Genomic DNA, 24,999 nt, shown 5'->3' on the forward strand with positions numbered 1-24,999 from the left:
CATGAAGTCCAATTTTGGTTTACACCCTATGTATCTGTGGTATAGAATTCAGTATGTATAGTTCTGAACTCTGATTTTTGTAAGATAGCATACGTCCCTAGAGTCTCCAAAATATACTTGCTATGAAGTTATCTGCAAAAACCACTTATGACCCATCCCAGTAACACTCTGACTTCTAAATTTTCAGGAAAAAGGAAAATTCTTTGAAGTCAGTTAAATATTTATTTATGCTCATATTAACTGCTGCCCAGTGTGTGATGTCATTATTCCCTTTAAATTCTGACATTTTCACAAGCTCAAATGGCAGATAAAAGCCCACCAGGTATGGATTTTCTTATACAATACAGGTCCTTTGCAAAATCTGTGACTAAAGGAAGAGCCTTTCAGAGTAATTCCTTAGCTCTACTGAACACGAAGGACAAAAAAGATACTTGTCAATAATGTACTTTTAAATAGCATTTGTAAGTGTTTTGCATGGTGTTTTCTTAACAGTACAGCTTTTGATTTTAAATCCTTTAGAACTAAAAATTCTTAAAAAAAAAAAAGTAAGGCTTTAAAAATTTTTTGTACCCTTGATTATTGCACCACAAGTTGACAAACAGCTGAGATTTAAGTACTCACACTCGGCATATTATTACATTACATTTTTAAACTAAATAGCCAAAAAAGCTTTCACTGGGGAAAAAAATAAAAAAAAAGGAAGATAACTCTATTAAGTACTTGCAAAAATTTGGTCTTTTTCAAAATACCATTGAAAAAGTTTAACATGGAACTTGGAAGAACTGTAGAAAACAAAAAACGCTTATTCTAAAAATTAGGTTAACAATACACTCAGCATACTTTGTCCAACATCTTTAATTAGTTGTGACTCAATGGATTTATTCTTTCTCCCATTACAGCAGATGGATCAGGTACAGTTTTAGAGTAACTTCCCTAGGGTTGTGACTTGCTTCATTTACAGTAAAGATGACGAACAACCAAATTCATATTCCAAGAAGAGAAGGGGTCTTTAATGATGGCCAGAGGACTCTGAAACAAAGACACGATTTAGACTGTTCAAACAGTAAAGCAGATCAATTCAGGAATGTAGTACAGATCCTAGAACAGACAACTGTACCTACATCTGAGCACAAGAACTGGCAATTCAAATAAAACCCTTGAACTATGTACATTAATAAACTTGTCCAATACTAAAAATCCTCTTCTGCAAGTTTTAAAGCACTATTATGGGCAAACATCCATTCTTCCTTAGTTTTGGTATGGTTCTTTCACAATGGCAGTTTATTTATAGTGTTATCTTGAAGTCTACTGGGCACTATTTTCTCTAATTACACATTTAAAAATGTAAATAACATTTACATGTACAAAAAAACTGGGAGCAAATGGATTATCTATCATGTGCAGACAGTTAACTGAGGTACAGCAGTTCACGAAAAAATAAATTCCAGTGTGATATCAGAAGAAACTGTCCATCGGTATTTAAACACTACTTTATAAAGTAAAAAAATACAAATTCTAAATATAATAGCAGCTACTCTTGTGATCATGCTGATTTAAGTAATTCAATTAAATGGTTGTTACTATTATTTGTAAGAACTCCTCCCACACAGAGTCAAGGTGTACAACTTCCATTCTACTCTTAAAATCCATGCAAAAGACAGATTAAGACAGAGGTAACGTCTGTGCAGATTTACCAATGTTTCTAGGTTATAAAACCATCAACACAACCGAAATTACATATTTTGAAGTAGTCTTTAAACATTTTCTAAATTCATAACTTGACCCCCCAAACTTATGTAAAATATTCTGAGCTAATTTTTATTGCACTCATTTAAGAAATAAAACAAGGTATTAGACGTTTAATACTTACTATTTGCCACTGCTTTTTTGCCTGAGGAAAAAAAAATAAGAAAAATACAAGCTGAACAATGACACTAAAAAATTTTATTTCCTATTTACTTTTTGCAGAGAAAATTAGCTTATACTTCTTATGATTTGCTAATTTAGCTCAAACAAGATTTAGTAAGTGCACAAAACATGTACTTTCCATGATACATCTCAGTAAACTTGGTATTGATTTTTAGAAGTTGTTTGTTTTAAATTAATCAAGACTCCATGAATTTAGGAATTGTAGCCGCCAAGACTTCTACTGCAATTCAAAAGAAATGTATACGGATTGTTAGTATTTTACGTAATATATGGATATTTTATATATATACAAAAACGACATACAGATGTAAACCAAAGCGATACGTTTGCTTTAAAATCTTCCATGAAATTAAAGGTTAAAGCAAAAGTTAAAACCTTTTTTTTTTTTTCCCTACCTAACTACTTATATTTATTTAATCTTGTAAGTGCGATGTGAAAGTTTTGGACATGATACACATTATTTGGACAAAGCTGGAAAAATACTGAGGCAATATCACTCAGCTGGTCCCACAGCAAGGGGTTCCTTTCCCTGTTGACTTTGCCTACAGCTTGTAACATTTCACTGGAAAGGGTTTGACTTGGGATTTTTTCAGCATAGCCTAAAGTGAAAAACAGGGCCTTTAAGACACCATGTTTCTTTCTCTAAGAAAGCAATCCAATGTCAAGAAATAACACACATTTGCACATTCAGTGTGCATTTTGAGGTGCACCAACCCAAAATACACTTGCACAAATTCACATGAGAAAACCTTTTAAAAAGGGGTGTTTTTTTTCAGATCTTGAGCAAGTCAGATGTGCATTTTTAAAACCAGTTCCTACATTTCCTGATCTTCATAATGTAGTCACAGTTACACTGGTATTTGAGTATTTTTATTACTGTAACCTTCTACAATGGGCAAGTTAAAACTTCTAAATTTTTATGGCAAGGACCTGGCCCTAAGTAAGAACGTTAATTTCTTTTTTGCTGACTGATTTGTTACAGTTATTGTCTTCTATAAACCTTATCTATAAGCTAATGAGGACTGCAATGTGTAACTTACCCCCATATGAAATTTTGTAATAGGCATAAGCTGTTAACGCCACACCAACCCATATTTCTTGATATACAGTAGTGAAGTAGAATTTCATGGCTCTCCATGACTTTGGAATCATGGTCTGCACCATCTGAAAATTATAAAAAGTTTTGTCATGCTAAGTTTTGCAACTGTATTCTTAACCTGCTGGATTTTTAATATATATACAGACGCAGATATATATCAATATATCTGTCTTTATGTATACACACACAGAGTCCTGATACATACCCACAGCAGTTCACAGGTAAAAAAATAATATCCCCCAAACACACAAAAGTACTTATTCCAAAGAAAACAATGAAAATTCAGAGTTAAAGTTACAATTTATGGGCTAACACAATACCGGAAAAAAAATAAATTACAGCTGATGAAAGGCTTCGAAGATGAGTCAACAGAGCATTTATAGAGTAGCAATTCCTCTCTCTATCAGTGACTCTGACTCTATCAGAGCTTTTTTTAATGTTTCCAGATTCCCTCAGGAGAAAAGTCTCATTCCAGACAAGCCAGAGAGGCTCCTTCCTCACACTACCAATTTAGCTTCCCTCCCTCGAAGCTGTCTCTTCCAGCATGGTAATTTCTACTCAAAACAGCAAAATATATGATGTTAAGCTAATGAATTCATGCTTTATAATGACTATTTGACTTTCAAAATATGCCCCAAGAACAAGAAGCCTGTCAGTGTTGTGTTTTTTCCTCTCTAAGCAGCTTTGTTAGACAAACAAAAAACTGGATGTTTTAGAATAAAGGGTACCCTAACTCCCATAAATGTTAGTTCACATTTGCACCACGTTGCACTAAAATGCCACATGCTCCACTGCCTTATGCACAGCACTTCACCCAACAGTCACTATTTACACTTATTACAACCCCATAAAGTCAGATATACACACACACAGATAGTATGTGATAAACCAGAGTCCCAGGAAAAAAAAGCAGAGGCAAACTTCTCTGAGGTAATGCTCACTCACTTATGTGCCATTACTAAACGTAAAGAATCCCTGGGCAAAGCCTCAGAGAGAAAAGCACTCAGGCGACAGCCAATGCCAAAACAGCTGGAGAGATCTGGGTGCTTCTTAAACAACGAAAGCAACGCTGAGGCAACTCACCTCTAATTACAGATAAACCCACGTTAATCTTTTATTTGTTTACGGGCAGTCATTTCAATCAAATTTATTACTGTGGCCGGAGTTCCTGAAACAGCGCCGTGCTTTCACCAACACTATCAAGGACACTGCACCTTCCCCTAAATTTCCAGCATTTGTAGTTTCAGATGAACACAGTCACTCTACTACAGCAGAATATCAAGACACAGCAAAAAGAAAGATTTCTACACCACACTACTACAAAACACAGCAACAAGCGGTGCTCTTTCCAGCTACCACCCTGCTAAAGCCCGGCAGAGACCATTCCCCAAGGCCTGGGCGAGACGTCGTCCAGACTATTTTTTTCTGAAATCTACCCACAACAGCGCTGAATTTGCCGTCTCTTTGCCCTCCCCGCCAATACCCCCTTCAGCCGGGGCACTGCCGGCCGCCCGAGGCCCTGACCCTCAGCACTGGTGGGCGGTGGGTAACGGGCGGAGCTCCAGGTGCGCCGGCGCGCCTGCCCTCCCCTTTCCCCCAGTGAACCAACGATACCCCCCCCGCGAGCGCTGCAGGCCCGGTAGGAAGGGGCAGGAACCGCCCTGAAACGCGTTCTGGCTCCGCGGGCGCCCGCACCCAGCGTGGCGGCGGGAGCGCGAAGGTCAGGCCGGGGAACGGGTCCGCTGCGCCGCGGGGCGCGCCGGGAAGGGCGAGCGGGGAGCGGGCACTGCGGCGCCGCCCTATGGCCGCGGAGGACCGGAGCGCTCCGCACCGCGGCGTGCCAGCCCACCGCCTTCTGAATCGCGGGAGGGGTTAGGCGGGAAGGCACGGCAGCGGGGCATCTGGTCCTACCTCCCTGCTCAAACAGGGTCATCCCAGAGCACGTGGCACAGGGTTGCGTCCAGACGGTTTTAGAGTATCTGCAGTGAGCGGGACTCCACACCCTCTGTGGTCAATCTGCTCCAGTGCTCGGTCACTGCACAGTGAAGTTCTTCCTCATGTTCAGGTGGAACTTCCTATGCATCAGTTTCTGCCCGTTGCCTGTTGTCCTGTTGCTCAGCACCACTGAGAAGAGCCCAGCTCCATCTTCTTGGCACCCACCCTTTAGATACTTACAGGCATTGATGAGGTCCCCTCTCAGTTATCTCCTCTCGAGGCTGAACTCTGTCAGCCTTTCCTCATAACAGAGGTGCTCCAGTTTCCTCATCATCTTTGTAGCTCTCCACTGGACCTCCATGTCTCCCTTGAACAGAGGAGCCCAGAACTGGACACATCACTCCAGATGTGACCTCACCAGGCCTGAGCAGGGGGGCAGGATCACCTCCCTGCACCTGCTGGGAATGCTCTTCCTAATGCACCTTGCTGCAGTGTCCTGCCCAACCTGCACCTCAGTCCTGCTTCCCAAGAAGGAGCACAGCAGGTGTCCTGCGCCAAGACAATGCCAGAAAGGGCCTGTCACAAGTCTATGTAGTGTGTCCCTTAGGGAATAGATTGTCCTGGAGGAGCAGGAGGCACCACTGGGCCAGATTCAGCAGGGCTGATGCACCTGCGTGCCTTGTGGGCCATTCCGTCTAGGCACAGGAAAGGGATGGGACAACTGGGATTCTAGAGTAGCACTCAGGTGAGAAGGGGAAATGACCACCCCGGCCTCCCATGGCTGGGAAGGAAAGGCAAAGCTCAGACCCTTTTCTCACGTTAAAATTCTTTAGTGGGATCAGACTGCATTTACTTTCCTACTGAGTGATTTACATAATCTGCAAGTATATAGATTTGCTAAATATGAGCTTTGTCACACAGGGCAAGTCTTCTTGGATCTTACTTGGGGCTTTTTTGCATTTAATAGAGGATCATAACTTATGTCAATGAAATACTGCACATACCTCACCTCCTTTATTTAGAACATTCAAAACCTCTTTACGTTTTTGTGAGGAATATCCCTTTGTTTCTTTAATGTAGGATTTTGGGGGCGATATGTTAAACAACCAGAGGCCGTGATATCTTCATCACTCCATATATATCCCAGATTTGTATTTCCCTACCTGACAGTAACAGCTCTAGAGCAGTCAACCAAGTGACTGCACTGGATTCAGTGTGGAGACCATACATTCCCCAATTACATGGGAGAAAGTAAGGGGCTATCCTCTGTTTGCATTGTTTTGTATTTATCTGATTTAACAAATTACACACAGGTGTTTTCAGTTATTTCAGAAGGGGGAAGACAGGAAAAAAAAAGGGAAAGAAAAAAAAAGGGAAAGAAAAAAAGGGAAAGAAAAAAAAAGTGATACATGTTTATTTTAGTTCTTATTATTCTTCTGAGGAATATTATCCAATAGGGATGGCAAGCTTTAGTGTTCGACCCTCACATATACTTCTGGTCCGCGTGTGTACCTCTTTCACTTACCTATGGCAAGTAAGGCTGTTATAAGTTTTGGGGGGTGGTTTGAGGGAACGCGAGCTGTAAGCACAGTTGGATTGGCTGGGCAGGGAGAGCAGGACCGCTGATAGAGCAGCAGATCAAGGGAGAGCAGACCGCCGGATCGCTCCCGCCCGGCGGCGCCGGCCCCGCCCGGCCCTCAGCTGCTGCTCCACGCGCCGGGGCGGGGCTCGGGCGGAGGCGGGAAGCGGGTGCGCGCGCGTGGGCGGCGAAGGGCCGCGGTGGCGGCGCGAGGCGTTGCGCGGAGCCGCGTGCCGGGACCCGCCCGTCCTCGCCATGCTGCGGAAACTCACCCCGGAGCAGATCCGCGACTGGTTCACCGTCGGCAGCGCCGTCACCGCCGTCGAGCTCTTGGGCGAGGAGGCGCAGGCCGCCCCCCCGTGCACTGGCCCCCGCCACCCCGCACGGGAGCCGTTGACGGCTGCGGGGTGAGTGCGGGGCGCTGCGCTGCTGTAGTTGGTGGTGTCCGTCCCTCCTCTCTGCTGTGTGCCCGTGGCTCCGGGTGTGCCGGGCATTCCCCAGCGTCTGGGCAGCCTCCTCTGACTCCTCTGACTCCTCTGTTCTGCCTGGGTGCGGGGCGTGCACTTGTTGGATTCCAGCCTAACACCCCTGGTACTGTTTGTGGTTCTAGCTCAGGTGTGGCTAGATGTGTTTTTCTTGGCTTAATACTTCTGTTACTTTCTGATTTGTTACTTACCTCAGCTGTCTTGATCCTCAGTAGACATGCTGCTTGCTTTATCTGAAGTGCATTAGCGCTAGTGTGTAGCTCCAGCAAGTCTAGTTGAAAAACTAACAGAGTTAGGAAAGACCCAGTTTATCTTGATTCAGGTACATTAACTGAATAATTTTGCCAGTGGCAAAAGATAAATAAAATGAGATTCAAGAGTTCATTGCTGTAGTGACCTAACTAAAGCATTTAAGTTACCAGGGTAAAGCTAATTTGAGGTATCTTCCCATGTCACTCTTTGCAAATGCTTTATTCTCTAATGGCAGAGTTTACAACCAAGGAGAACTTAATGTGTATCTGTATAGCAGCCAGGTACAACTGGTTTTCACTAATGTCTGGATATTGAAAAAATACTTTCCCCTGGATGCTGCCTAAACTGGAAGGTGTTGTGGCCTTGCATGCCAATCTTAGTATTTAGAGTATCTGTAGTTGCCATAGAAAAGTATTTTGTATGCACTTCCATACAGTAAAGTCTTTTTCACAATCAGATGGAGGGTACAGTCTACAGTGAGTGTTGGTTTGTTGTGTTTTTTCACCCTATATGATGTAGAGCAGGATAGGTTGCTTGGTTTCTGGAACTCTCTTAAAAGGTGGCTTCTGAGAAGGAATGAACCTTTTGCATAATGTCTGAACTGCAGATGTTTGATAGTTTGGCAGAGACTGTTGAGGCTGTTGGTTTCTGCCTTTGCTTTGAGTAAAGGATAAAACTGACATGTCAAAATATCCCTTTTTATCCTTTAATGTAAAAGTGCTGCCGTTATCAAGCTCCAAATCTGACTGAAATCTACTGGATTTTATGCAGGCTGTTAAAATTTTTCTGAAGTGACCAGACAAAATTTAATAGTTCTCTAAGGTTATTTGCTGTGAATATAATTCTGGAATCCAGTACGTACAAGATGTCTGAGACTTCTCAGTCTTTATTTAGGTGAAAATAACATTTCTGTGGGACTTGAGAAGTGTTTGACAAGAGATTCTTGAACCCAGCTGAGCACTAAGCCACCAAAATATGTCAAGTAACACAGTAGAAGCCTTGTGTGCCTACACAGAGGCAAGTCTTTGTCTTTGGTTGGATAAATATCTCTTTCCACTCACAAATCTTAGCAGATAATCTAATTGTGGATTTCACAGTTGTGTTAACAGTGAAAAGTTAATGTTATGGGTTTGGGTTCCCCCCCACCTTAGGGGGAGAGAGAGGGATATGCACCCTAAGGGACTGTTTGTGTAAGTGTGGACAGAACTTCTGAGCAATAAACTTGTATAAAATCTATGAGGATAGATGGTAGGTCTGTATGTGCTGCCACAAAATGGACAGAACCTCTATGAAAAGGCATGTTTGCTTAGCTGTGTTTTGTTTCCATACATGCTTCTGTTTCACAGTTCTGGGAATGTGCTTACATTTAAAGAGTTTTTTCAAAACTTGAGAACTCTTGAGGAGGTTTAGATTCAAGTGCTTAGATGGAAAGGAAGTGCTTGTCTTTTATTCACTGGCTTCTTAAGAAATTGAGTTTGAAGAGCTGAAAATAAAAGAATTTCCCTTTTGTTAAGGCTGCTTGTGGCATAAAAATCTATTTTAATATTTCTTTCAAAACTCTTGATTTGTTTCTTGGGAAAATCAAAACCAAAGTTTTTTCAAATTTTTCAAATGCTTATTTGTATTTATTTCAAGTTGGATATACACTTATTGATGGAGACTCTGCCTGCCACTTTTGTCTAAATTTTGTGGGTTTAGTACCAAATTGGTAGTGATAATAACAGGTGTGTTATTGCACACAAATGTTAGTATTTTACAAAAATGTTACTGAGATTGTCTAATGGCATCTAAAAGCCTCACATCTCCCTTAAAAGAAATGCGGAATGTGTTTTCTTCTTTACCAATGATGCCTCATTTTCCAAGGCTTTTAAGATTACTTTGTTTTCTGAACTGCCTCTAGAATAGCAGTATTAGTAATTGAACTTGTTAGGGGAGGGTGATAGAAACCATAGAAATTGTGGCTAGAGTTTTGATCCTTAAATAGCTCGCCGATTAACTTTTTAATTCCTCTGATTACATTTAACTGAATGAAAAGAAATTTAGACCTGTAAATCTTTCCTTGTTATCGACACAATTGTGGTTAACATTAAGATAGTTAAAGGCTTAAGTGTGGAAGAGGTGGTTATTCTCTCTTTCATTTCTTGCATTTCGTAGGTGTAGCTTTGGGCCAAAAACATTGCACACTGTTTGCCTGACACCTGTGCAGGTGGAGACATTCCTGTCCTCTGGAATTACTACCACTCACCTTTCTGTCACCAGAGTGGTTTGTGTTGGCTGCCTATGTCAGAAATATGGCTGACTTAGCATAAGAAATGATAGAGTTTCAGAACACCTCGTGCTAATCATGTAGACCATAAATAAAAAGTGCCTAGAGAAGCAGTTGAGTTTCTTGGACAGTGATTTTCTGCAGGGAAGTGATGACTGCCCTACAACCATCTTAGTCCTGTCTGATGGAGCTGAAACCCGAGGATAAACTAATTTCTAGAAAATGGCTTGTCTTAGCTGGTGAACTGAGGAACAGATTCTCTTTATAGCATGTTGCAGCAAACTTAACACGTTTCTTTAAAATATGTTTAATTTCCTTAGCTTCTTGCTCTTACACCTTTGCTTTTTCTATGCTTTTCTTTGGTTTTTAACTAGAGAAAGTATACAGTACTTTGGTCAGGAGAAAGTGCTCATATTTTGCAAAGTTACCCCTCATTTTCTGTTTTTGAAAAAATGGACAAAGTAAGGCCTTAGTGAATGGCATTTTCTCAGCACTTGGCTTATTTTTTTCTTGTACCTTATCCAGTTCTCCCTTGATTTCTCCCTCTCCTTTACCCCCAAATATGGGCACTAGGACTGGATGCAGTAGCTTAATATCAGTTTCATCAATAAAACATGCATATAAAAGTAGATGAGCCTTTTTGTGCCTTTCTCTAGCATTACATTGGGATTTAACATTGAATTGACTGGGATGCCTAGATACATTTGATAACTATTATTCAACAACTGCCTTTTAGCATATGATGTAGTTTGATGGGTCTTGTTTCTGGACTTAGAAAAATGCATTTACTTATACTAAAGTGAAATAGAAGTGAAATAATTGAAGAATGGGTAAGTTGTATCTGTGGTCAGCTTGTGGGGCTGGTTTTGTCTCTTTTTTTTTTTTTTTTCCTTTTTTTATGGTGATCATAAAGGTTCTTCCATGTTTACTGGTCTTTCATTTTTCATAACTAAAATTTGGAAGCAAAATTTTTAGGGCTTTTTTCACTTATTTTCCTGTAGAAGGCTGTTGAGGGTACCATTTAAAGAAATGAACTTGCCATTGCAGCAATCTTGCATGCTTGACCAAATAAAACCTATTTTCTGAAACTGGTGTTGTGGGTATTAATTCTCAGTGCAACATTAATTCTGCCAATGCCTTCTTTATGCTCAGTATGTTACTCTCATTCCTATGGAAAAGGTACTTCACATTTAGCACTTTGGGGAGTTTTGTCATTGAATGAAAACCTTCCTTTCAGTCCTTTCCTGCCCTCTTGCAGGGCTTAGAGCTTCAGGAAAAGAATCTCCAACTACTTGTGTTGCCTCAGAAGAGCAGAGTAAGTTGAGAGCAGCGTTTTGTTATTTTTCCACAAACTGACAACAGGAAGACAAAGAGTTTATAGCAACTCTGAGTGCGGATATAATAAGTTTTGTGTATTTCGTTTATGATAAGTGGAGAGACTCCTTACTTTTGGTATTAAGCTGCAAGTTTTATTTTAAACCTATAGGAAATGTTTTCCTCTTGTCCTCCAATGCTTTGTCCTTTTGGTGTGTGCAAGAGTTTTGATTATTTTACATCCTGTGTATGTTACATTTTACTTTTCTACATGAAATGTTCTTTATATTACAAGCTTTTCAGAGGTTTTTTTTTAAGTAATATTTTCATCGTTTATGAAAATATTATACCATTTGTTTATGCAATTTATGTTGCATTATTAGTAAATTCTTTCTTGGGTGGGGGATACAACTGTGGAGCATAAGAAAATGCCTTGCAGTTGTTATTACCACCTTGATGAAGTCGGAATGTTGTCTTTAGTATACCTGAGGAAAATATCAGAGGAAGTAGTTTTCCTCTGTGTTTGCAAAGCAGTGAGTTGGGCCACGTGAGTCTTGCCCATTTTTTGTGATGTGGCAGACAGATTAAAAGGAAATCTGGAGAAGAAGAGGTTACATAAGATATGTAAGAACTTGTTACGTACAGTGATGGGAGTACAATTGGAAATGTAGCCAACTGAGTTCTGGCATATGTTTTCATTGATTTTCTGCTCCAATTGCCTGCTGTGACCGTAACTCCTACATATCCAATCAGTCTTGTAAAACTTTATTATGAACCCACAGTGATAGATGATGGCAACTGAAAAACATGAAATGTTGTTATATTTAAATTTAGAATAATCACCTCCTGCTTTGGAAATGATCTGGCTTGACTCTTCGGCTATTCTAGAAACGTACTGTCTGATTTGATCAAAATGTTTAAGTTTAATGCAGAATTAGGGTTTCAGAGCAGTTTCCAGTAAGTCAAATTTGAAATTATATACAGCTGTTTGAAAAAATATAACTCATTAATTTCATGCAGAACAGAGAGCTAGTTGTTAAATCCCATTGAATATCCAACTAAATGCTTTCACTTAATTGTCCACCTTCATAATACTTCAGAACGTGCAGAGTACAGTTTAGGAAAAAATATAGAAATATTACATGCAGCATGTTGTAAGTTCTGTTAATGTTTCATGCAACTTACTCTTGAAATTAAGAAATAACTATCCAGCTTCAAAATGTATTTACCAGTTTATTTGGTACAGCTGAGAGTATATGAAACCATTTCATTTACACAGTATAAAGTTCCCATAGAGCCTAAAAGCTATGTGACAAATACAGAAGTTTTTATCTAATGCTGTGTGGATTGATGCTGTTTCAAAATATGGAAAGTAGTATTTTTTATTGTTTAAATACTTCTAGCTCTGTACGGCTAAAAAATTAAATGCTTCAGAATTTTTTCGGAAACATCTACATTGCTTATTAAAAGATGGCTTCAAACACAACAGCTCTAAGAAACTATAAAGAGAAAAGGGGAGTTGATAGTTAAAGTTATTGCATACTAGTTATAATGAAGGATTTTAATTTCTGAACTTGGAAAAAAGGGGAGCAGGTCACATTTCTTACTCCTATATGTGTCTGGATGGCAATGAGAAGAAAGGAATGCGAATGGCTGCATAACTTTTTGAAAGCAACACAAACCAACTTAACTTGATGGGTAGTAATAGGGTAGATTCCAGATTCTATGAGAGAAGGTGGGAAACATGCTGTGTGTGTTTTTGTCAACATAACTTGAAACAGTGGGGATTTCATCCTTGTCCGACTTGTTAGAGCTGTCACCACGCGGACTGAAATGTTCAGGACAATTTGTATTCCATGCATCTGCCAGCTGCTCTGGTTGGTTTTCTCTCTCAGTGGTGGTGAGAAAATCTTTTAAAACTTGCTTGAATATGTAGACTATTTCCCAGGGTAAGACATCATTTTCTGCCAAAACTTCACGAAATCTAGAAATGAACAAAAACTGAAATCTAATCATCAGCGCTGAAAACTCTTTTGTTTCCTCTCTGGTCACTGGAGGGGGGAAGGAGGAAATTACTGCATGCTGGTGCTATTTTTTCCTTGCTGCCACGTTTCCCCACACACCTCCCCCAGAAGATTGTGAGAGGAAAAGAGCTCTAACAATGTACTGGATGTGCTCCAGCTATTATGAGGATTGTAAGTGGTTGTTACTGGGTATGCTTTTCTTTTTTCCTTTTTTTTTTTTTTGGCCCATCTGGGTAACTTGATTTAAACTGACTTTGCCCTTAGGTATATTCTGGGCTTTAAAAGGAGCTTGTTCTGTTGTATCTGTGAGTCCCTAGAAAATGTATTAAAATACAGGCATAGGAGAATTTTTCTTTGTAAAATGTGCGTGGGAGATTTTTTTTTTAAATCGGAAATTTTTTTTACACTGATTTGCTAGTTTTAGAAGCTTTCAGGTATTTTGGACAGTAAAGCTGGATTTTTTTGCATAATAGTGCATTGCATTAGTCCTTTGACTTTTGGTTATTGGGTTACTATTTTATAAATATTGGGGAGAAATAACAGAGGAAAAACTGGAAGTATCGAAAGGTCATATAAGACTTCTCTCGTTTGGATTAGACCAGGAAAATCCTGATTTAAAACTTCCTTCAAGTACAACATATTAAAGTGAAGATGTAATTTATAGAACACCTGCAAAAATGCATTCCAGTTACTGGTCACTGCTACTTCTGGAGATTAGAGCCAAATACTAACTTCAACTAGGTAGAAAAACATATTAACTTTTTATAGAGTACTCAGAGTTAGGGAAATACGAAACAATTACCTGCTGAGAACAGTTCCTGTTTGGCAAGGCTGGATTTGTGAACACAGAACTTCGAGTTGCCGTTGCTCAGTAGCTGGAATTGTTGCTTGAGGGTTCTGGTAGTTCTTGAGCCAGTTGTAATCCATGCCAGTCTTCTGGACTTTTTGTTCGTTTTCGATCTCTTGCACGAATCTTTCACGCTCTTTCAGGTGCCATTTCAACTCCCTCAGCAGGGTTTTTGTAACAACTTCTGATCCAGGGCATCTCGTGGGCTTGTAGGAATCAGTTTTTGACCATTTCATCCAGCCAAAAAGTGGCATTTTTAAGCTGAGAGGGGGGAAAAAAAAATTGGTTGTTTCTGTCTGACCGATTAGTTCTTTTTACCTGTAGACTTCCTTCTTAGCAACTGCATGTCTGAATGAAAATTTATTAATGGTGCTGAACTCGCTTGCGGTACAATAAAAGTCGTGATAACAACAATCACCAAGCCATAATGAAATCTGACAAGCCTTACACTTTATAAAATTTCCCGTTTGTTTTCTGAGTTAAAATACTACATGAAGTTTGCAGCATTTAAAAGTGCATATCTGTCATCTCGGAAATATTTCATTTTTTATCCTATAGTATATATGGTTAAAAAAAGAAAAAAGAAACCCCAGGGAACTGTTTCCCCTCTAACAAGCACACCAAAAAACCACCAACCTCACAAAATACCCAAAACCAATCAAACGTCCCCCTCCCCCAACAAAACAGAAAACCCCAAACCTCCAAAATTTGAAGTTACATTTACATTTAAAGATTATACTAATTAATAAAGTTAAGTGCTGGAACTCTGCATGATCTGTTTTTACAACCTCTGTATCAATTTATATTTTAAATATTTTAAATAAATTATTGTTCACATAACCTGGAATCAGAAATCTGGTGGAGTAGACTTTTAAATGGCAGTTTGTAAGAAATCATGCAGACACAAGCGTGCAAATTGGAGTAAAATAACATAAATTACCTTTGCAGCTGTCTGTGAAAAGTGTTGTTTCAGGTCACTTTGCTTGAAGGTCTCTTATTCTAGCATGTCCTATTTGCAGGTTGTTACTACTGCTGGAAGAAAACAAGCGTTTTTTTCTCTTTTTCTTTTTTTTTCTTTTTTTTTTTCATTTACTCAAACTGTGCTTAGAAAAAATTACTTTCTGTACTGAATATGACAGTTTAAGTTTTTCTGCTTTTAAGGTTCTTTTTCATCCTCTGTATCAGAGAGAAGCAGTAATCCATTTAACCTAGCATGGTCTCTCAAATACTTTCTACCAAGTCCATTAAGATCTCCTACCTTTGAATTGAGTTCTGCCGGTGGCAGCAATTTAAAAAAAGATGGTGACAATTTCAAATGCTTGTTGCTAAATCCATCCAAAGGTATTGTTGGTAGTGAGATGAATAATGATAGTCTGAAGCAACTACAGCCCTGCTTGTAGCTAAAGTTAAGGCTGTCGTGTGATGTGATGCTTGGCTGTGCATAGCTGTAGGTCACAGTTTAGAGCTGTATTTTTATGCCTGTAGAGTGCTAAAAATAACTACATTGCTTTTATCATCAAACTAAACTTTCAGGCCATTGAGATGCTGGAAGACTTATCTCCCATTAGAGGGGGATCAGGCTGTTCTGCTGTCATTTTTAAACAGCTAAGAATAGTTTTTCTCTAGTAAAGATCATCTAAAGCTTTTGTTAAGTGAGTGTTGACAGAAGAGAAGTATTTGACAGTTGCTCAGGATTTTGTTGCTGCATTAAATGCTTCTTCCAGATGAATTTCATCAATCTCACGCTACTGTACTTTTTCATTACTGTGCATTGCTGTTAGCATTTTAAATTAACATTCCAAATGCGTTTAAAGAAGCAAGGCTGCAACACCTCCAGCGCTCCACAAAAGACACGTTAATCTAATTAAAGGAATAGAATGATAAAAAGATACAAATTGAGGTCAAACTGATCCAAAAAGCCCAGAATTGTAGGTCTTACCACAGACATTGCCTCTGTCTCAACTGGCTGTCAGTTGCCTGCTCCCTCCTTTCTTGATGAATATTTTGAGCATATCTGTTGTTAAGGTTCATTCTCAGGGCTGGCAATGTGCACACCAAAGGTCGCTGAAGCAGCCATTTTCCGTTCCAGTTATCTGGTCTCTTCCTATTAATCTAAATAGTAGCCATGGAATGCGAAATGCTGCCTCTCCATCTCGCTCTTGTTCTAATGACTGTCTTTGCTTCCCCTAAGTATTTTTCATTCCTACCTTTTTTTCCCTCCACTGGTGTGTTGAACTGTTGGGAGAACAAAGGTTCTGTAAATTTGTTCTAGATGTCATACAACATAAAGGATGACGTGTATGGCTGTTATTAAAGCTGATATTACTTATACATTGGAAAAATTCAAATGTCAGTATTAATCCTCTTCAACTGGAAGGTTTTCACATTGCATTGTATGTGGTACTATGAAAAAGGAAGGGAGCTAGGTTTATGATGACAGAACTGTCCTGACAGATTTTCAGATGAAATTAAAATGCTCCTTGCCACCTCCTTTACAGCACAGTTAACACGTCACCACTTTTTTCCACTATATCAATCTTCAAGTAAACTGCTGTACAATATAAAACCATAATAGTGTCTTTGCAAATTAGAGATGCATACTGGAAGGTCTGCAAAGTAATTAAATGAGAAACCTACAACTTTTATTTTTTAACCTAATATTTGGTTGCATCATCGAAAATGCAAGGCAGGATGCTGAGAATTATGTTTATCTTTCCATTGGTAGAACACTAAAGTTGAAAATGAATATTGCTTCTTCTTGTGCAGGCATTTCAGGTGTGTATTCAGGAAGAGGTGGCTGCTCATGTGTGGCTGGTGTTGGAAACTGGACTTGAAAGTAGAGCAGTATTTTATGCTGTTTCTAGCCCCTGTTTATTCCTAGGAGCTTTGGGGAATTAGCATTCCATCCAGCTATCCCTGAATGTACTCATGGATCTGCAGTGCTGTGTCAGGGTGGAAGTTTTGGCTTGACTTTAGCTGATAGTGGGTCTGTTCCCTGAAGGCACTTCAGAGTTTGTCTTTATTAGTAACTTAGTTAATAATGTCATAATGCCCAGCTCTGTGCATCCCCAGTCAGAATAATGAGCATACCCTGGTGCATGTGGCAGAACAGTTCCTACGGTCATGGGCTCGGTTTATTCTGTTGTTTTCTTCTACCCTGAAAATAAATTACATATGAGGCACAGTTCTATTTTGTGCTTGATTTTTTTCAAGGCATGTTTAAGGAGTTAGTTATTCTTACTTGTCTGAGTGGAAGGGAGTGTCAGTGTGGTGTGGTACCTGTCATGTTAAAAGAATTCTTCCTAAGGTAGTGTTTGCACCCATGGGGATGGTTCCGTTTTGGGTATGGTTTGTGCTGAAGAGCTGCAGCTAAACCCAGCATTTGCTGGAAGAACCCTCATTTTCAGAGTGGTTTGGTTCTGCTGTGTGGGTGACTTGGTGTGAAGGTGTGGAAGTCCAGTTCGTGGCTCTAATCATTAACCTGAAAAAGTCTGGTACTGAAAATTTCATCTATTCTAGCAGTCCCTCTCTCGTCTCTTCCTGCTTGACATCGCAGTTGTGAGGGGGAGCTTAACAATTAAGGTAGAAGTTAGAAGTAGTGCTTACTTTTAAAATTGTTCAGGATTAAAACTTCTTGAATCTCTCCTTGTCAATACTCTTAAAGCTCCTAGTTGGTAACAGACTAAGTTCTGTGGGGAAGGCATAGCATAGCTACAGAGTAAGAATATTTATGTACACTTATGAGTACAGCAGACAACATATAGAATTAAATAGTTGAAACGTACCACAGGGAAAGGGGATGCATGTTTTGAGGGTGCTGAATATGCCTGGATTTTATCCTTTTTGTTGCAATAGTAAAGCATAACTCCAAAGAAGTACTTTAAGAATAACAGCGAGGTGGTTTTGTGCATGTTCACAGGAGATGTCCTCTAGTATAAATAGTATCATTAGAGATGAATGAATTCTTGCTTGAAAATCATCATGAATAATGTTAATACCGGCTACTTTAGAAGTGCGGCCGTTTATGGCAAGGTAATGTTTCTTGGCTAAAAAGAGGTGACAGAAAATGTTTATTTTACCACTGATGCTTTTTGAAATATCTTGAAAGCTTTCTTAAAAAAAAAACAAACAAGCAAACCAACTAAATAAAATAATGTCTTTAGCACAGGAAATGTAGGTATTTGCATGATATGTGGCTAAGTAAATTTTACATTCTGATTACGACTTTCAACACTACAATAATAAATAATTTGCTGTAATGATATGCAGAAGGCATATCTTGAAACAGCCTTGTCATTTTTGCAAAATCTGAAATTCTCACAAAGAAGAAATGTTCTCTAGGGATCAGCTGTTTTTCCAAGTGTGGTGTTTTCTTCTGAAAAAGTATTGTTCTGTAACTGTATTCTGGGACAAAAAAAAGCTGCAAATCCAAGTCACCTCTGAATACAGCAAGACTTTAGTCTTAAGACATGTGCCTTAACATCACATACATAAAGGAACTCCCTGAACTGGCAACCAGGTCCTGTAATAAATAAGGCAATCTGGTTAAATGTGGGGCTGTGCTACTATGCCTGTCTGTAAGGACTACAAATTCAGTACTTATTTGTACTGATTGAGTGTGCTGTTGGACAACATGCTATTTTTCTGAGAGAAAGCCAGTTTGAGGAGAAGTTGGTGCTGAACAGCAGTTCATTCCAAGCCACTTCCATTTAACTGAACACTGCACAGATTTGAGGAACAAGGTGTGATAAATGGAGAGAATAGGTGAAGGAGAAGCTTCTTATTCTTTTCTTCGGAAAATTTTATGGCATCTGTACCATCTGAGGTGCTGCTTACTCTTGTAATTGAAAAGGGCAAGAAGTATAGCTTTCTTTATGAATGAGACTCAATGACACACTGAGAAATGATCAACCTAATTCTTATTTGACCGAAAGTGCTGATAGCAGGTCATAACCATAGCTAGCGAGCTAACATTTCAGCACATTGTTGCAGCGGTGGATGTTCCATAATTCTTTGCTAGTATCTTGATAATAGCCACATCCTGTGATTTGCTGCTGTGGATTTTGTGTGAAGGGCTGATGAATCTTGTGGGTTAAGCCTGATAGGCACCTAAGAGCTATGCAGCCCCTCACTCTACTCCCTGCTGACCCTCAATGGGATAGAGGCTAAGGAATGGAAGAACAAAAGAAAAAAAACTTGGGTTCAAGATAAAAAGCTGTTTAAGAAGGGGAAGAAGAGAGAAAGAAAACAAAAGAGGTGATGCAAAGGCAGTTCCACATCACCCCTCATGGGCAGAGTGATGCCCAGCCAGGTTCTGAACAAAAGATGGCAAACAGAACTGAAACTCTTCTATCCTTTTGCTTCTGAGCATGACAATGCATGGCATGTGATATCTCTTTGGTTAGTTTGTGTTACCTGCCTGGTTGTGCCCCCTCACAACACTTGAAAGCCCCACAGTCTGTTTACAGGGGCAGGGAAGGGGTGCAATGAGAAATAGAGAAGGCCTCGATACTGTGCAAATGCAGCTCAGCAATAACTAAAACATTTGTGGTTTAGAAGTATTGATTTGGTGACAAATCTAAACCACAGCACCATAGAGCTGCTGTGAAGAAAATAACCCCATCAGTCATCTGAGGGAAGAGAGGTTTCTTAATATGATTTATCCATAGGTAGCAGGTTGGATCATTTCCTTTTATTTATAAATGCAGCCTCACACTTTGGATTCAATCATTAACTTTGTAGTGCATTTTTCTTTAGATTTGACAGAACAACTCTCTCTAGCTGTTTCAGGCTGCAGACAGATGGTGAGTCTACCTCCTCTGATGGGTTCAGACAGTATTTGACTACAGCTTTTGCTTTTTAACAACTAGGAGCAAAATTTGCCATGAGCCTGCACAAGAGGCCTCTTGGTAAGACTCCTTGTTTGGTCCTTTGCTGTGAGAGTGAACAACTGAATAAGTCTCTTTTAGCAGTGTTAACTGACAGAAGTTTGTGTAAGCTGTCACTGTACTTCTGGTGCTGAGATGAATAAAATCAGGATGTGGTTGAAGCTGATTTCTTGCAGTTGGACTGTCTGTAGCTTTAATGTCTCTGGTGCTAGTGGCACTTCACTAATAGGCTGGGGAGTTACAGGCATCAATTTGAAATTGAGGGCATCTTGCTTTCAATACTACCTTTCATGGGCATTCTTTTAAATTAACAGCAGTCTTTTACTTGCGTTTTATTTTTTTTCAGAGATTTATTTAATCTGGATTTTACCAAGTGTGTAACCAAATGTTTTTGTTTAGGCTTTCTTGCTGTGGGATTTTTTTTCTTCTTTTTTGCCAAGTTTTTTTGCCTTTGTGTTCAGAGTGAAGGGGTGAATTTTGAAGTTTTAAGGAGTGTAGATGCGTTGTGAATGTTGCTAAAGGATCAGAAACAATGGTTGATAGAGAAACTGTGCTTTTGGTTGAAGTTAATAAATATGAACACCTGTCTGACATCTAATTCATAATTAATTCTAACAACTTTGATTTGCCAAATTAACTGTTTCATGTGTGGTAGAGAGGTAGTTGTTGTGTGGCTTGTCACCATCTGCCACAGGTAACACCTGCCCTCTTCAGAGCATCCCGTTGGAGCTATGGCTGCAGAAAGAGGAACTCATCAACAGCTCATGTCCAAGTTCTTTGAAGCCCAGCAGTTCATCCCAGTCCCCCCCACTGGCATAAAATCCCAGAGCAGGAGACAGTAAATTTGAGGATTTGGACGGTTTCATCATGGCATTTGTGGTTGTTATTTTTCTTGGATTTTAACTGTGAATAAGATGGAAGGTCTTGCAGAGCTGTTAGTTTGACATGTGTTAAATATTTCTGAGATGTTGAGTTTACATAGTTTATCCAAATCCAAACATTTGCATTAGAGTTTTTCAGGATTTTTGCAAAGTGGTTTTAGTGCTCTCTCTCTCTCTGTCTCTCTCTTCTCCCCCCAACTGTTTAAGGTTTTAAAACTGGAGATCTGAATTACTGCTATGAGGAAGAGCAGTGCAAGGCTTTAAAATGCCTATATATGAAGACTTTATCACTAAATCTACCTATTTACATTTTAGAACAGCTCTTAGTGGTAAAAAGCATCAATCTCACTGATTCTTAGATTCTTAAAATAATCTGTAAATGACTTTGTAAAATCTGTGTTTTAGTATTTACTAGATTACACTTACTCTGAATTCTATTAATAGTCTTTTTTTTTTTTTTTTTGGCTGAAACATTATGGGTTTTGAATGACAGTATGTGATTTCATTAAAGTTAGTGCATTTCTGCAGGTAAGACCAATCTTTTGGATGAAAAGCGAACTTCCAGCTAAAGGGAAAGTAATTTTTAGTATGTCCTTCAGTAAACCCAGTGGAAGGTTATTCACTGTCATGGCAAATGTTCAGTTATGTAAAGTGTCACATTACTTTAGTTTCAGAAGAGGCTTTGAAACAGTCTACTGTATATATCTTACTAAAATTGTACAGCAAAATATTGCTCTGTATATTACAAAGCTAAGTGTTTTTTTCAAGTGATTTTTCCTTCCCCACAAAGATCTGTAAGTAGGTGGACAGTTTGTGTGCGTGACAGAAGCCATGACTTGGGGCAGTCCTTCTCTTGTGATCTGTGAAATGGGTGACACTAGTTTTATGTTCAACTTCCAGTCCCATGTGCGCAGGGTTTTTTTGTGTTAAATGAGGCAGAACATAAATAGGTAGAAAGTACGTGTATCAGATTTTTTTAAAAACACAACCCTAGAAGACTTTTTTTTTTTTCCAGTTTTGTCTCTGTATGTGTTTTTGAAGTTACATGGCCTTGAATAGGGCTTCTACCCCAAAGTTTAGATAGTTAGTAGAAAATTGTTTGAAATTGGATAAGCAAGCATCTTAATCCTTGGAATTTTGCTGCATACTTGGATGTTTTCTTCACACATTCATGTGTGCTGCCTGAGTAGTGCTATTTTTTCATGGAATAACACTGTATATATCTTGTTACTTTAATAAAGACGTTTTTAGCATTGCTCCTGCTGGCACTAACTGTGTTCAGTGTAGGCGGTGGCATTGTACTACGTGTCACTTCAAAGGGCCAAACAAATTGCTTGTCACAGTTCCTGTTGAGATTGGGCAACTGATTCTATTTTTACTAACTAAGTGTATGCAAAAATGCTTTGGTTCATATTTCAGATGCTCAAATACAAAAATTTACCCAGTGTACTCTGTTATGATGGCCTTGTTGACTTATTAGAGGTTATTCTGTAGCTTGAAGAAAAGGAAGACCTTTCTCTAGCTGAATTTATTTAAAGAAAGGCACCCTCAGTGCATTTGAAAGCATTTACAACTGAATGTGTCAATAATTTTTGGTGTTAAACTGTGTTTCCCTTCTAGTAATTCCCCTAAAGTGTCAGCTCTATTTTATTTTATGTTTAGAAATATTTTGTTTCAATCAGATGCTCAAAATTAGTTTGACTGGGCATATGTACCAAGATCAGTCACACTTCAGAAAAATGTTATAGTAGCTAAGCCACATGATATGGAATAAGGAAAGTATTATAAGAAACAGTGTTAATTCACCTGCTTTTTTAAATGAAGGGGGAAGGAAGAAAAAGCAGAACATCTGAAATCTCCTGCATTTCCTTCAGATCATGACTTAAAATTTTCATTGATTGCATTAGTCACAAAAATTCTTTTTACTGCTTCTCAATGTAGTAGAATTTGGACTGTTTCTTACATGCAGCTCTAAAGGCTGGAATCTGGAAAGCCTATGGAATATATGCTGTTAACATGGCAGGTGTTACCAAAAGGCAGGTTTTCACTCTGAGGGAATAGAAGTGGGAAAAAGATAACTGATGTATCAGACAGACACTGTGCTTTGTAAATAGAATCCAACCAAGTCTCTTCATTAGTTTGCACTTTTCTAGCCTGGAATGGATTTGAATTTCTGAATCTTGTTATTCCTCTGTCAGCAAATTTTGTTGAAAATCACTAGATTTCCATGTAATAGAAATCCCTTTCTGTTTATCCAGGTGTATATAGGACAATAGCACCTACTGATGGCTTATTAATGACCCTTATTTCATCATTCTGGTGATTTAGGAGAGCTCCAGAGGGCTTCACAGTGATTTCTTTACATTTTACCTAAAGCCCTCCATTATTCTATAAGCTTTAAATTTATTAATGCTGCAAAGTTCAGCGTTAAAGAAATAAGATATAATATAATATTTCATCAAGAAATAATACAGTGAAGCTTGTTTGTTCATTTCATATTCTCATGTGCAGTCTTGCAGTTGCATATGATTTTCCCCAAGACTGTAGCCTGATCCAGTACGTCAAGTGCTCAGTGTTCATTCCTAATGACTGGCTATTATATGTTTTGTTTATTCATTGTGTAGCCTGGGGTTTATTTACTGCATGCTGCTTTCTGAAGACAGAAAACCTAATTTCTGAAATAAAATATTCAGAGTATCACCAAGGTCATAATGCCCTCATTTTCCTGGAGCTGTACAGGTGAAGGTTGGAAGCACATACATTGGGAACCTGTTTTGAAATGCTTAATACTCCATCTCCAGGAGATACTAAATAAATATTTATAAATAAACATATATGTTTTTACATATATATGCATTATATATATATATATATATATATATATAAAAATACCCCCTGTTCCTCAGATTCTGTCTAAATAATGATGTGTCTGCAAGGTGTTAACTGCAGACAAGGGGTATAGCCCTCCTTTGTCACCCTTAGCCTCAGTGAGATTTTTCTGTTCAAGTGATTTGCTTGCTGTTGCTCAGAGCTCTGACAGTCAAGCAATACCTGCTCTGCTGTGACAGCAGTGACTGCTTGCATTGGATGGCTTTTTTTCTTACAGAGAACCAAAGGGCAAGTTGTGTTTGCTGCATAACTCAATTTTTTTGTTTTCAGAAGATGTGTGTCCAGTGCTCTCAGTGAGGCTGCAGATTTATGGATGTGAAAAAATAATTGGTTGTATCACTTAAATCTGTATCACGTGCATACAGTGCTGCCAAAGTGAGATTGTGCAGCCAAGCTTCATTGTGGTATTTTCAGCTACCAAGTGCTTGACTTCGATACTGTTGTTGAATTTTTGGGTTTTATTTGTCTTTAGTGTACATTCAGTGGAATGAACTGTTATAAGTGAATAGTTTTTTTTTCTGTATTGTACCTTTTATTCAGGCCTGTTGAGGAGTGTTCCCTGTTCCAGTTGTTCCAGAAGGGTTTGAGTGATGCAAGTGTTGTAGCTTGCTTGCTCAAAGTAGGCAGCTGTTGCTCATGTAGGCATTGTGCAGATGGGTGCAATCCTGTTGAACATTGCATTAGGAGAGATACTTGAGATCCAGGGGGAAATCGCTGTGGCTCTGTGTCTAACATATTGTTAAAATCGGATCAGAAGCTATTTCTTAGTTTGTTGGCAGCAGTAGGTGAAATACTTGGGTGTTCTGATCTGAATGAGTTGTCTGTAGGACAGCCAAGCTGGCAGAGAGTTTGCCTTGCTGGAGAAGGTGGGTGCTCTGTGGCATCAAAATATTGAAAATTACTTCATGTTGAGAGCTGTGTGACACAGTGTCATGTTGAAAGTCTCATGTTGTTTTCAGAGTCATTGTTTTTGGAGTCAGCATTGCCTGCTATTTACGTCAAGAAACAAACACTTCTGCAGCGCTGTCATAAAACAGAAACAGATTTGCTTTGCATTAGTGAATTATTGCATAGCAAAGGCTGGCACAGGGCCCAGAATTTAAGCAAAACCACAGTATCAACTTCTGTATTTTGTTTTAAAACATAAGGTTACTTTTGATGTGTTCAAGACTTTTCTGGATTTAAGTTCATTGTTCATTTAATAGCTGTATGATGATTGATTACATGCTACTTCTTTCTCTAGTGAATTCCATGTGGATTTCTTTACACTGTTTATGTAGAAGAAATTTTTTTCATCTTACTTCATTATATTCATGTCATGATTAGACTTTCTTGTGTGTAATAGATTTCCATAAAATTCAGTGCTCAGGTGATTGCATTAATTTTTTTTCCCTGATCACCATCATCTCTTGACTTAAAGTCAAAACTTTTTTCTTCAAAGCATTGAGATGATTTTTTTCCTTCCTACCTACTTGTCCTATCTCCAGGGAACCGTGCAAGAATAAGATTTTTACCCTCTTTGTATTGTGTCAAGAACTGGTGAAACAGAGCTATTTTATCTTTGCTCAGAAGAAATCGTAGTCTTTCATTAGAAGAGAAGTTCCTAGGTAT

The 24,999-nt window shown here is 38.9% G+C and overlaps 3 protein-coding genes across 4 annotated transcripts in view; 1 reads left to right on the forward strand and 2 right to left on the reverse strand.

Moving 5' to 3' along the window:
• Positions 1–837: 837 nt before the first annotated feature.
• On the reverse strand, positions 838–4,575 carry ATP5MPL (ATP synthase membrane subunit 6.8PL). 2 transcript variants are annotated; one of them, XM_029964280.1, is made up of 4 exons: positions 4,533–4,575; positions 2,970–3,096; positions 1,871–1,891; positions 838–1,029 (listed from the first exon to the last, which is right to left on the reverse strand). In XM_029964280.1, the coding sequence occupies exons 2-4, from the start codon at positions 3,091–3,093 to the stop codon at positions 1,010–1,012; spliced, it is 165 nt and encodes a 54-aa protein (XP_029820140.1). In that variant the 5' UTR covers positions 3,094–3,096; positions 4,533–4,575; the 3' UTR covers positions 838–1,009. The 2 variants fall into 2 exon arrangements, with proteins under 2 accessions (XP_029820140.1, XP_017938442.1); XM_018082953.2 differs by lacking the exon at positions 4,533–4,575 and adding an exon at positions 4,112–4,471 and having other exon boundaries at positions 2,970–3,093.
• Positions 4,576–6,766: 2,191 nt separating this feature from the next.
• Positions 6,767–24,999, forward strand: part of TDRD9 (tudor domain containing 9) — a 73,391-nt gene continuing 55,158 nt past the window's right edge. Inside the window, exon 1 of the mRNA XM_018082915.3 lies at positions 6,767–6,949. Coding sequence (XP_017938404.2) covers positions 6,798–6,949 — 152 coding nt within the window. The 5' untranslated portion in view covers positions 6,767–6,797. The remainder of the gene's footprint in view (positions 6,950–24,999) is intronic.
• RD3L (retinal degeneration 3 like) lies at positions 12,546–13,984 on the reverse strand. The gene is made up of 2 exons (XM_018082914.1): positions 13,686–13,984; positions 12,546–12,843 (listed from the first exon to the last, which is right to left on the reverse strand). The coding sequence occupies exons 1-2, from the start codon at positions 13,982–13,984 to the stop codon at positions 12,546–12,548; spliced, it is 597 nt and encodes a 198-aa protein (XP_017938403.1).

This window comes from Manacus vitellinus, unplaced genomic scaffold (assembly GCF_001715985.3).
Source record: "Manacus vitellinus isolate BGI_N305 unplaced genomic scaffold, ASM171598v3 scaffold_6_pilon, whole genome shotgun sequence".
NCBI classification, from domain to species: Eukaryota; Metazoa; Chordata; class Aves; order Passeriformes; family Pipridae; genus Manacus; species Manacus vitellinus.

What these genes read in the sequence shown, in the direction of transcription:
- ATP5MPL (XM_029964280.1), bottom strand. Translation starts at nt 3,093, where the DNA reads ATGGTGCAGACCATGATTCCAAAGTCATGGAGAGCCATGAAATTCTAC. An exon ending in TTACAAAATTTCATATGGGG is followed by an intron (nt 1,892 to 2,969) that starts GTAAGTTACACA and finishes TTTTTTCCTCAG; the next exon opens with GCAAAAAAGCAGTGGCAAAT. An exon ending in CAAAAAAGCAGTGGCAAATA is followed by an intron (nt 1,030 to 1,870) that starts GTAAGTATTAAA and finishes TCTTTGTTTCAG; the next exon opens with AGTCCTCTGGCCATCATTAA.
- RD3L (XM_018082914.1), bottom strand. Translation starts at nt 13,984, where the DNA reads ATGCCACTTTTTGGCTGGATGAAATGGTCAAAAACTGATTCCTACAAG. An exon ending in ACAGGAACTGTTCTCAGCAG is followed by an intron (nt 12,844 to 13,685) that starts GTAATTGTTTCG and finishes GTTCATTTCTAG; the next exon opens with ATTTCGTGAAGTTTTGGCAG.